At 36.6% G+C, this 12,749-nt stretch overlaps 1 protein-coding gene across 1 annotated transcript in view; it reads left to right on the forward strand.

Moving 5' to 3' along the window:
- The window catches only part of EFCAB5 (EF-hand calcium binding domain 5), a 165,648-nt gene that overhangs the window by 19,786 nt on the left and 133,113 nt on the right, over nt 1-12,749 (forward strand). The window contains exons 2-5 of the mRNA XM_032428752.1: nt 1,317-1,389; nt 3,403-3,452; nt 3,993-4,055; nt 5,066-5,150. Coding sequence (XP_032284643.1) covers nt 3,411-3,452; nt 3,993-4,055; nt 5,066-5,150 — 190 coding nt within the window. The 5' untranslated portion in view covers nt 1,317-1,389; nt 3,403-3,410. The remainder of the gene's footprint in view (nt 1-1,316; nt 1,390-3,402; nt 3,453-3,992; nt 4,056-5,065; nt 5,151-12,749) is intronic.

Genomic DNA, 12,749 nt, shown 5'->3' on the forward strand with positions numbered 1-12,749 from the left:
GCACACAGCTGGCTGTGGGGTCAGTTGAGGAGGCTGGCTGCAGGGGCCAGTTGCAGACAGATGTGCAGTAGTGAAGGTTAGGGCCCTCAGCAGGGGCTGGGACCAACTGCAGGCACACAGGCAGCTGCAGTGGCTCTGGCTGTCAATGCGTACATGTGTGACTATAGGGGCTAGCTGTAGGCATGTGTTTGGCAGGGGAGGCCAGTGATGGGAGTTGGGGCTGGTGTATTGCAGGTGTACAACTGTAGGGTTAACTGCAAGTGAGTGGAGCTGTGCAGACCAATGACAAGGGTTAGGGTTCAGTCCAGATCCGCCAATAGCTGTACAGACCTTGGCCGTTGGCATATACTTGTGGGGCTGCAGGAGCCTGCTCTGGCATATGCACAGTGGGTAGAGGCTGATAATGGGAGTCAGGCCAGCAGCATGCAGACAAATAGCTGCAGGAATCTCCTGCCATTCTCAGCAGTTATCTCTCTCTTATCCTGGCTTTTCTTTCCTAGCCTTACCTTTAAGTGTTCATCAACAAGCATTTATCTTTAGCTTTTTTCTTTCTTCTCCTAGAAGATATTCTTATTGGGTGAGCTCCACTAGCGTCCTCCTGCAAATGCATCTTTCTGTCAGTACCCAGGAGTTTAAGACTCATGAAATCTAGCTAAATGACATTTCTGATCTTCTATTAGTCTGACAAATCAGAATTGTGTATGATTTCTCTCTTACACTGGGAAACCCCTTCCTCAAGGATAACTGGCTACCCTTTAATATATGACTGACAGTCTTGCCAATCAAGATGCCAAATGCTGCAATTCACCAATTTATAAATCTACTGGGAGTGCATGTAAAGGGCCATTAACAGATTCACAAAAACTCTGTCTCATAGCTGACAATCTAAGTAGAATGACTCTAGAATCTCATGGGTGGGAGCGTGAGGTGTGCAGAATGCTATGCATTTTAAGTAATTAAAATGCAAGTTAGTACTGTTCAGACTGGACAGTGTTTCTATCATTTTCCAGTGGAATTGATTCTGCATAACTTTCTACCAATGCACCATAATATATTTCAGTGTCATTAAGATTCTTACTGGAAACTTCTATCAGACTACTGAATAGGTATCTTTAACGTGTTAACACCTCCAAACTCAAACTCTTATCATTCCTCCAACCTGTTTTCTCTCCTTTCCTTATTTCATTTAATGGCATCATCATCCATTCAGCCTTGTAAATATGAAAAAAACACTCAGTGAACATTAACTATTTCTCTTTTACTCTTTAGATCCAATTTTGCCCCCAGTCCTGATCATTGTATCTGTTTTAGTTTAGGTTCCCTCAGAATAGACCCTGATCCAAGGAGTTGAGTGCAAGTTCATCTGGGAGGTGGTTCCAGGAAATAATGGTAAGGGAGTAGGGAAGTAATACAGAAAAGTGAAAGACACCTGTATTGGGCAGGTTGCACTGTAGACAACTGAGGTTCTATCCCATTGGGGAACTCTGAGAGACAGAAACGTTCCACCTATGGGACTATATGCAATTTCTTATCCATCACTGGCTGAGGCTTATCCTGTAAGATATCAACTCCCACACACTTCTCACCTATCCCCACATTTGGACTGGCAGGAATGCTCAGACAGAATTCCAGGTGCTTGAGGTCAGAAACCATCCACACGTACTGTAAAAGCAAAGCTGAAGGGGTATGGTTAGGGTATTGGCAATGTCTGGCAGAACCTAGACTAGAGTGAGGGCCATTTACTGCAGGTGCAACATTTCAGGTGCAAAATCTACCTTCATTGTCTCTTTCCCCAGTCTTTCATAATTCTAGTATTTGCTGGTGGAGGTAACTTTTTAAAGACACCAATTTGATCCCATCTATCCTGTGCTTAAAAAGTACAGAGTAAAGTCCAAACTCCTTGATTCAGCTTGATAAACCTTTACAGATTGAAAAGTGACTTTTTCAGCCGCATCTCCTGCCATTTTCTTTTATGTAAGTATGCTCTGCTCCATCAGTGTTTCACTTTTTGAACTTGCATACCCTAGTGTGTATTGCTCCTTCTGCCTCAAACGTTCTTCCCCCCGCTCCTTTACACAAAAATGTCTTATTAGCCTGTTAAAATCCAGTTTAGAAATCTATCTTTCTGTGAAAATTTCCCTGACCGCCCTGGGAAAAGTAATTGCTTACCCCTCTGTGTTCCTTAGCGTTTTATATGCACCTCTACTTTTGAACTTTGCGGATTGAATTGCATCTGTTTATCGCTTTTTCCATCACTAAACTAGGAACTCTTCAAAGGAAGTTTTCCTGTTTCCCTGAGCACAAGTCTTACTCATCTTTACAACCCTAATGTCTACTGCATAGAGAAGACACCCAATAAAGGTTTATTGCATTGGATTTATCTGGGTGCATCCAAACAAAATGGATTTTAAAAGAAATGGAAGGGAACTTCTTAGCAATTTCAGGAGATTGACACCATAAGCAAAGAAAGCAGTCTGTGAGAATGTACAGTTGGGACCTACCAAAGAAATCTATTTTATATTATTTATTATTTATGAACTGCTTCAAAAAGGCTTTGAGGCAGCTATTCTAAAGTGTTGGAATCTGTTGTCTCCAAAGGCAGTAATTTCAGTTTATTCAACTAGAACATGTGCTGTGTTGATAAAAAGAAATGCAAATACTCTAGCACAGTATAAAGATACCATTTCAAATTATTCCCTAGATTGTAACTGCCCTAGAGGCAGAGGCCATGGATATAAAATTTAGTTTTTACATAGCACCTAGCCTAAATATACACAAATTCTTAAATGATTTTTGGCACAGCAATGATTTTGATAATTTGTAACCGAATTTGCAGTCATTTGCAGTGAAGTAGAGATCTGATAATTATCCACTTTAATTCTTTAATATGAATAAACAAGATAAATCACATTCCTCTCAGAGCTCCTCATTCAAAAAAATGCTTTGTAGTGAGATCATTACTCTGTCTATATGCCTTTCTCACATGAATTGGGTGGCCATCAAAATTTCACTTCACCTCATCTGAATTGTTATTTCAAAAATTAATGAGGATGATAATAATGTTTTAAAAAATTCACTTGCATTACTGTTGCTGTGTGTGTGTTTCTTTTTTTAATGATAATGGTGGTGATTATTAATGGTTGAGTTTTCCTGTCTCCCTGGGTACTAGCCTAGCACTAATCTAGTTTTGGCCAGTAACAACAGCAATAACAGTAGCAGAGTTTGAAAAGTTTAACAGTTGAGAACTTACCATTCAATAGAATGGTGGGATGCATTGGGGGTTGGGGGTGATTTCGGTCTTCTCTAGTACTTTTTGTTGTTTACTAATATTTTCTTTCTCTCTTTTTGTTATTAATATTGGTCTGGTAATACTTTTCCCTACCATTTGATGATACGTTTCAGTGGCCCAGATGAGTGAGTCAGCATCTCAAGAGGAACCCAAACCTGCTCAGGTACCTGGCTTACATAGATTTCTAACCACTTAACTATGAGAGGATTTGGGAATCAACATTCTTGAGAAAATTGAGATGCAATATCATATTTTGTCACTTAATTATTTCTCTTTTTAGTTGAAATATTCTGCATCAGGTTGTGACAAAAGTGCTGAAAAAAAGGGGGTCAGGGGTGCCCGGGTTGCTCAGTTGGTTAAGCATCCGAATTTTGATCTCAGCTCAGTCTTGATCTCCGGGTCATGGTTCAAGCCCCGAGTTGGGCTCCATGCTGGGTATGTAGTCTACTTAAGAAAAAGGGGTTGGGGGGTGTCAAATGGTAGTCGGGTCCCAGTAGTCTGCTTCTAGTTGGTTGGCATTTATAACAAGTCTGTTACTGTTTGAATTTGTTAATACAGCTACTTTGTATGATTTTATTTGGTATGATGTTTGCCCGTTATGTAAATTTTTTTACATAAAAAGCTTCCTATACTAGAGTATAAGATGTTAATTTTATCTTTAGCTTCTTTTGGATGCCACTTACTAACACTGTTTCCATTTCAGGAAGATGGAAAAGAAGACAAAGAAAGGAAAGAGGAAGCACCTGAAGTCAAAGAGCCTACTGAGGTAGAGTTTTCATAAATAATCAGATGTTAATGCTGGAGAGTAAACTGGACAAATTAGTTTTCTTATGAAGAAGGAAAAGAAAATATGTGGGTATTCAAAAAGGTAAACAAAATGGCAAATGGGAAAGAGCAAACTCATGTTAATCATTAAGCTGACTCATTTGAGTCAGTTGCAGGAAGCTTCCATGGACAGGTAAATTATTTGTGAAAAGCTATTATAAACTATAGGTAAATAAAGGTGCTTTCTAAAATCAGAACTATTACCCTGAGTACAATAACCACCAGTTTTTAGGGTAACTTCACTATTCATTCTGAAAATATAATTCCCATGTTAATAATTTAAGTAAATTTGTGTTTATTTGAATACAAGACTTCAATGAGGAAGAATATTCTATACAAAAGGGGAGGCAATTAAAAATATGATTCACCATTAAGTTCACTAATATGAGTCTTAAAAATATTCTATTATCATTCTTTTAAAACTATATCAGCATGAAAACAAAACAAACAAAACTACATCAGCATGAGCACAAAAAGCTATTTGCCACCATTTATTCATAAAACTAAGCTTTAATTTCTTCAGTTAAGATGAAATATTTTTCTTTCCACCACAAACATGGAAAGTGATTCTAATAGTAAAACAGTAGCATTTCCAAAAGTCCGGTTTCACTATGCGGTGGTCTCAAATTATGTTTCTAGAAAGTATTGTATATCTTATACAATACTTTGAGGATTGATGTACATCTGGAATAATATTCTTAGCACATCACTTTGTTAGCCCCAGGAAGATGGGATGACATGTTGAGCCAATGCATTTTATCTTGTTGATGCGGTAAGACTGTGATTACTGCTTTGCTTCTAGTACACAGCATTAAATTCTAGAAAAATTAAGCAGGTATGTTTGGTAACTCCTACAAGGCATTTATCTGCATTCTTTAACTGGGAGAGTTGATGTACCTTTGAGGAAAAGGTTTCTTTTCTCAGAAATTGATGTTTCTTTTCTCCTTTCAGAGTTCACAGAGTGAACCAGGCAGCTTTGCATTAGACACCAGCAGCAATGAGGTAGAAACAGCAGCAGATGAAATCAAATCCCAAGGTAGAGAACTAGCTTTCCCCCATACAGTGGAATTTAAAATAATTATATTTTCATTGGGGATGTATTTCTTAAGATTTTACCTTTAAAAAAATATAATCCAAGGGGTATTTTAAATACAATTTGGGAAATAGTTAAAAATGTACTCCCCTCACCATCTGTTAATACTTTCGAGGCAACTTTATTCATCTCGTGCTTAAAGAGAAAATTTAGCTGAGAGCTGACTGACATATACCCATTAATGCAAAAATAAGATGAAGAACACAAGTGATTTGGCAGGCTTATTGTTTTGTTTGTTTGTTTGTTTCTCCCTTTTACCTCTGTACTTTGACCACACATTTATTCTGTTTGACTTCTAGCCCCATCCTTAACCCAAATCCCACATAATTATGCACATTGGAAATTTATAGGATCAAAGACAAAAAACAAGTGGGAAAGACATTTATCCCTGTCATTACAGTTCTTCTAACTTCAGATACTTAGTGAAATCCTGTGCAATAAAAATTCTTGACACTATCTGAAATTTAACAATTTAATTAATTGAAATTTGCTTCTATTCATTTTAAAGCATTAAGTGTTTAGTATGTGCTAGGCTGTGATAGATTGAATTACAATAATAATTATTAAAGCATGCTCTAAACTATAAATTGCTATATAGATGCCACTTTTAACTTTTAGGTGCTTATTTTTCTCCAAAGGGTTTTCTGTCTCTTAAACCAATTAAAAGCAATTATTTACTATTTTTTCTTATTAACGTACATTATAATACGTACACATTAAGAACCAAACTTTCCAACACGTATTCTGTTTTTATTGTAAACTCGTAATATTTTCATAGCTTCACTAACTTCTAAAAAGTTTCTTGGAATGTCCCTCTCCACCTGCCTCTCCCCCCAACCCCGGTTTCTTGATTTTACTTCTTTCTCACTCCCACCCTCCACCACCATTACCGCTACATATACTTTACCTTTACCTTAATCATTTCAGCCAGGTTTTTTTTTTTTTTAAGTTTATTTATTTATTTTTAGTAATCTCTAACATGTAAGGTGGGGCTTGAACTTATGACCCCGAGATCAAAAGTCGCATGCTCTTCTGACAGAGCCAGCCAGATGCCCTTCAGCCAGGTTTTTAAATGAACTCTTTCATTTTAAACATGCCAAACAGAATTGTTATAAATTTAATTATGTTTTCACTTTAATCAGTTTGTGACCAAATTTGCGTGTGCAAAACTTCACACATGTATTCCATAATGTGACTGATTGCCTCTCTAGAAAACTTACCAGTCAAGAGTTTGTGGTATTTCCTGTTCTTGTACTTTCAATTTCCGTTACTGCTTTTCAATGTATGGTAGAGGGGAGTGTGTTTTGTTTAAGTCTATTCACCCCAGTATATGATATATACTGAAAACATCGCAATTGCTTATTGCAATATTAATTGCAATGCATTATACTTCTTTATTCAGTGACCAGTCACTATTAAGCCTAATATTTTAAATCTCTCTTTGTAAACATGTGTGTGTGTGTGTGTGTGAGTGTGTAAGAAGTGGGAATAGGAACTGTTAATTCAATTTCAACATACCAAAGGAAGGGTCTTTATTCTTGTTACATACTTGTCAAAATTAAAATTATGTTATCTTGTCAGGCAGCTCTCAGAATGCACTCAAATACAGATCTTTGCAAAGAAAATATTGTGTTTAAGTGTACGTGTGAATTCCTCATTTCTTTATCTTAGTTATTGTACTTTTCAGGATATGAGCTTAACTTACATTTTGAGAAGTCATTTTTTGAAAATATGTTTGTTCAGGGTGCCTGGCTGGCTCAGTCGGTAGAGCATGCAACTTTTGATCTTGGGGATTTAAGTTCAAGCCCCATGTTGGGTGTAGAGATTACTTAAAAATAAAATATTAAAAAAGAGAGAGAAAATATGTTTGCTCAAATCTGTTCTTACTTTATAGCCCTAAGATTAACAAAGTTTTGTAGGAAAATGCATTTTCCTACAGCTATTGAATCTTAATTCCAATAGTATTTAATAGTGCTTCTTTTCCTCCTCTCTAGTCATTCTACCTTCTGTACAAATGTTAGAATCAAGCCAGCTGAGTTTCAGACAGGGCTTGTTGTTTTTTTTTAATTTTATTTTATTATGTTATGTTAGTCACCATATAATACATCATTAGTTTTTGATGTAGTGATCCATGATTATTGTTTTTGTATAACACCCAGTGCTCCATGCAGTACATGCTCTCCTTAATACCCATCACCAGGCTAAAACGTCCTCCCACCCCCCTCCCCTGTAAAACCCTGTTTGTTTCTCAGAGTCCATAGTCTCTCATGGCTCGTCTCTCCCTCCGATTTCCCCCCCTTCATTTTTCCCTTCCTTCTCCTAATGTCCTCCATGCTATTCCTTATGTTCCACAAACAAGTGAAACCATATGAGAATTGACTTTCTCTGCTTGACTTATTTCACTTAGCATAATCTCCTCCAATCCCATCCACATTGATGTAAAAGTTGGGTATTCATCCTTTCTGATGGCTGAGTAATATTCCATTGTATATATGGACCACATCTTCTTTATCCATTCATCTATTGAAGGGCATCTCGGCTCTTTCCACAGTTTGGCTATTGCGGACATTGCTGCTATGAACATTGGGGTGCATATGGCCCTTCTTTTCACTACATCTGTGTCTTTGGGGTAAATACCCAGTAGTGCAATTGCTGGGTAATAGGGTAGCTCTATTTTTAATTTTTTGAGGAACCTCCACACTGTTTTCCAAAGTGGCTGTACCAACTTGCATTCCCGCCAACAGTGTAAGAGGGTTCCCCTTTCTCCACAACCTCTCCAACATTTGTTGTTTCTTGCCTTGTCAATTTTTGCCATTCTAGCTGGTGTAAGGTGGTATCTCAATGTAGTTTTGATTTTAATTTCCGTGATGGCTAATGATGATGGACATTTTTTCATGTGTCTGTTAGCCATTTGTGTGTCTTCTTTGGAGAAGTCAGACAGGGCTTGTATTTAAGGAGAACATCGCACATTTAGTTGAGTAGCCTTGCTGGGTCAATTTGTACCAGTTTAATCAGTAGCCAGTCCCACTAATGTTATAAGCCCTCTTGTGAAGAAAGAATCTGCTAAAGCTTATTAGAACGTGGATAATAATTCATTCCTATATATGTCCTTAAATAGGTTTGTACCAAGGCCATTCCCAGCAGGGAGCCATGAACTAAGTGCAAGAAATGATAAAAGTCATTTTTAAGGATGGACCTTTCAAAATATGAATATGGAATTCTTTTGTGTCCCTACTTATTTAGTTGGAAGCATTTATGCCCAAAGTACCCGAATAAGTCTTTGTATGTTAGAAGCTGGATTAATACAGGGGTGAAGATGTACACGTTGGGGAAGAATTTAAAAGGTTTTTAATGCTATGAAGAGTTTAGGAAGGTAATCCTGAAAAAGAATTCCAGTGCTTAGCATAGTGCCTGCCACAAAATGAGGCATTATTATTATTGAGTAAATGTATAATGAATCAGTCAATCTGTAAAAGGTTTAGGAATGTCCAAGCATAAACCTGCTAAAAAACCCAGTACCTGTTTGAAACTATATTCAATTGAACCTCAGAATTTGCCCTTGGGCAGTGCTATAATTTATGGTCCTTGAACTCAGAGGTCACTCAGTCAAAAGACAGCTGCAGATAGGCTTGCTTAGAATCCTGATTTATTAACCCTACTATTGCTGTGCCTCCTTTTCTTTCCTTGGTTTTATGGCTCTAAGAGAGAAGTGTTTGACTAGAGTTGTAACCAAATACACATCTTCTTCCACTCTGCATATCAGTGCAAACACTAGGATTATTGCTTAGCAACCTATCATAGCCAAGCACACTAGAGAAGCACTAGTAGTCTGCAGCAAGATAGAGAATGTCCTAGCTCATGTGTGAGTGCACATATGAACCATGGCACATGGGTAGATATTAAGTTGCTATGCATCTGTAGCACTACCTTTAGAGCAGGAGAGGATCCTCTTTGGGTTATGCTGGAGAGGGTAAAAGCAAAGAGAGTAACAGTAGAACCTGCAGACTTTAAAGAATTGCTCTCTTTCACACTTATTTAAAACAAGAACAAAATCATTGTATGTTAATGAGCATTGTGATGAACCAGAGTGGAAACATCCCCTCCCCCTCAAAAACATGACTAACTTGTTGGCAAATCCAACTGAGAGGTAAGGGAGAGCATTTATACTACCCTCCTTACTGCCCCCATATTGGAATAAGAGAATTAGCCAAAGAGGAAATAAAAACTTGGGAGGAGGTTCATAAATACTATTTGCTATTGGACATCAGACATTCTTTAGATGAAATATTGGCTTTTCAAGAGTTTCCTCATACTCTACTTAATTTTTTCCTGGGCAGAAAGATGGATACTATCTAGGTAGGATATAAAAGTATTCTTCAGAGTATTCTCAATAAGGCTAGGGGAAATTTTAAATAAATAAATAAAACAAATTTAGAAATATTTGTGGGTAAACTCCCCACCAAAAATGAGAATGAATAAATCCATTGCAGTGCAGTCATATAATGAAATACTATGAAGCAGTGAAAAATGAATGAACTAGTTATAACTGCACCAAAAATAATAAGATACCTAGGAATAAACCTAACCAAAGAGGTGCAAGACATGTACTCTGAAACTATATAAAACACTGATGAAATAAATTGAAGATGACACAAAGAAATATAAAGACATTCCATGCTCATGGATTGGAAGAACAAATATTGTTAAAATGTCTATACTACCCAAAGCAATCTATGGATTTAATGCAATCCCTATCACAATACCAAGAGCATTTTTCACAGAACTAGAACAAACAATCCTAAATTTATTATGGAACCTTATAGGACCCCAAATAACCAAAGCAATTTTGAAAAAGAAAAGCAAAGTTGGAGGCATCACAATTCCAGACTTCAAGTTATATTACAAAGCTGTAGCAATCGTAACAGTATGGTACTGACAAAAAATAGACACATAGATCAATGAAATGGAAAATCCAGAAATAAACCCACAATTATATGGTCAATTAATCATTGACAAAGCAGGAAATAATATCCAATGGGAAAAAGTATCTTCAACAAGTGGTGTTGGGAAAACTGGACAGCAACATTCAAAAGAATGAAACTAAACTATGTTCTTATACCAATGCACAAAAATAAACTCAAAATGGATGATGTGAGATCTGAAACCATAAAAATCCTAGAAGAGAGCACAGGCAGTAACTTCTCTGACGTTGGCTGAAGCAGCTTCTTTCTAGATATGTCTCCTGAAGCAAGGAAGCAAAAGACAAAAATACACTATTGGGACTACATCAAAATAAAAAGCTTCTGTACAGAGAAGGAGATAATCAACAAAACTAAAAGACAACCTATGGAATGGGAGAAGATATTTGCAGACGACATATCCAATAAAGGGTTAGTATCCAAAATATATAAAGAACTGATACAACTCAATACCCAAAACCCAAATATTTCAATTACAAAATGAGCAGAAGACATGAACAGACATTTCTCCAAAGAAGACATCCAGATGGCCAACAGACACTTGAAAAGATGCTCAACATCACTCATCATCAGGGAAATGCAAATCAAAACTATAATGAGATATCACCCAGATATGGCTAAAATCAACAACACAGGAAACAACGGGTGTTGGCAAGGATGTGAGAAAGGAGAACCCTTGTGCACTGTTGGTGGGAATGTAAACTGGAGTAGCCACTGAGGAAAACAATATGGAAGTTCCTCAAAAAGTTAAAAACAGAACTACCCTATGATCCAGCAATCACGCTACTGGATATTTACCCAAAGAATACAAAAACACTAATTCAAAGGAATACATGCACTCCAACGTTTATTGCAGTATTATCTACAATAGCCAAAGTATGGAAGCAGCCCAAGTTTCCATCAATAGATGGATAAAGATATATATGCCACAACTCAGCCATCAAAAAGAATGAAATCTTGTCATTTGCAAAGACATGGATGGAGCTAGAGTATAATGCTAAGTGAAATAAGTCAGTCAGAGAAAAACAAATACCATATGATTTCACTCATATGTGGAATTTAAGAAACAAAACAAACAAGGAAAAGATGGGGGGTGAGTGAAATAGGTGATGGGGACTAAGGCATGCATTTGTCATGATGAACACTGGGTGATGTATGGAATTGTCAGATCACTATACTATACACCTAAAACTAATATAACACTATATGTTAACTAAGTGGAATCAAAATAAAAAATTTAAAAAAATCAATGAACTAGATAGAGCTGTGCTTATTCAATAGAGATGAATTTCCAAACATAATATTAAGTATTAAAAATGTCACAGAGTACACATGGCATGAAATCATTTTTATAAAATTTAAAAGCAAGAAGAACAATATTATACTGCTTAGATATAATATAAACAAATGCAGGGAAATGATAAACATGAAATTCAGAATAGAGTTTCTATTAAAGTAGGGGTGTATGGGAGGCTTTAATATTTAGGTAATTTTTTTCTTAAACTAAGAGTAGATACATGGCTACCTATTATGTCATCATTATACTTACAGGTCTTAAATATTTACTAATAAATAAGATTTAAAAAAAAAAACACTGCTCTATACTATGGAGGTTCTCATCTCTTGCACTTTTATTGCACTATTACTATTTAATGAGAGTTATTAATGATTGAGGCATGAATCAATAACTATTTTCTGGTTATCTTAAAAATAATGAGTATAAAAATAATTTCTGTATCTATTTCTTCTTTTCTTCTGCATCCACAAAATAACAAAAGCAAAAGACTTTAATAATACATGGCCCTCATCCTATTGTGGTTCAGCTGGGCACTGATAACCTTTTTCAGCACACAGAAGTAAATTGACCAGTGCGTAATATTTGAAAAGGCCTGAAACTACTTCATCTCCATGGCCATGTCAGAAAAAACTTAAAATTCCCATTAAGTTTTTCATGCCAATCACCTCAGCAGCCATGGATATATATATATATTAAAAAATCTGATAGCTTATTTTTTTTATTTTTTATTTTTTTAAATTTTATTTGATTATGTTATTTTAGTCACCATTTATTACAGCATTAGTTTTTGGTGTAGTGTTCCATGATTCATTTTTTGCGTATAACACCCTGTGCTCCATGCAGTACGTGCCCTCCTTAATACCCATCACTGGGCTAACCCACCCCCCACCTCCTTCCCCTCTAGAACCCTCAGTTTGTTTCTCGGAGTCCATAGTTTCTCATGGTTTGTCTCCCCCTCCAATTTGCCCCCCTTCATTTTTCCCTTCCTACTATCTTCTTCTTCTTCTCTCTCTCTCTCTTTTTTTTTTAACATATACTGTATTATTTGTTTCAGAGGTACAGGTCTGCGATTCATCAGTCTTACACAATTCACAGTGCTCACCATAGTACATACCCTCCCCAATGTCTATCACCCAGCCACCCCATCCCTCCCACCCCCCACCACTCCAGCAACCCTCAGTTTGTTTCCTGAGATTAAGAATTCCTCATATCAGTGAGATCATATGATACATGTCTTTCTCTGATTGACTTATTTCGCTTAGCATA

Source organism: Phoca vitulina, unplaced genomic scaffold (genome assembly GCF_004348235.1).
Source record: "Phoca vitulina isolate PV1807 unplaced genomic scaffold, GSC_HSeal_1.0 scaffold40, whole genome shotgun sequence".
Lineage (NCBI taxonomy): Eukaryota > Metazoa > Chordata > Mammalia > Carnivora > Phocidae > Phoca > Phoca vitulina.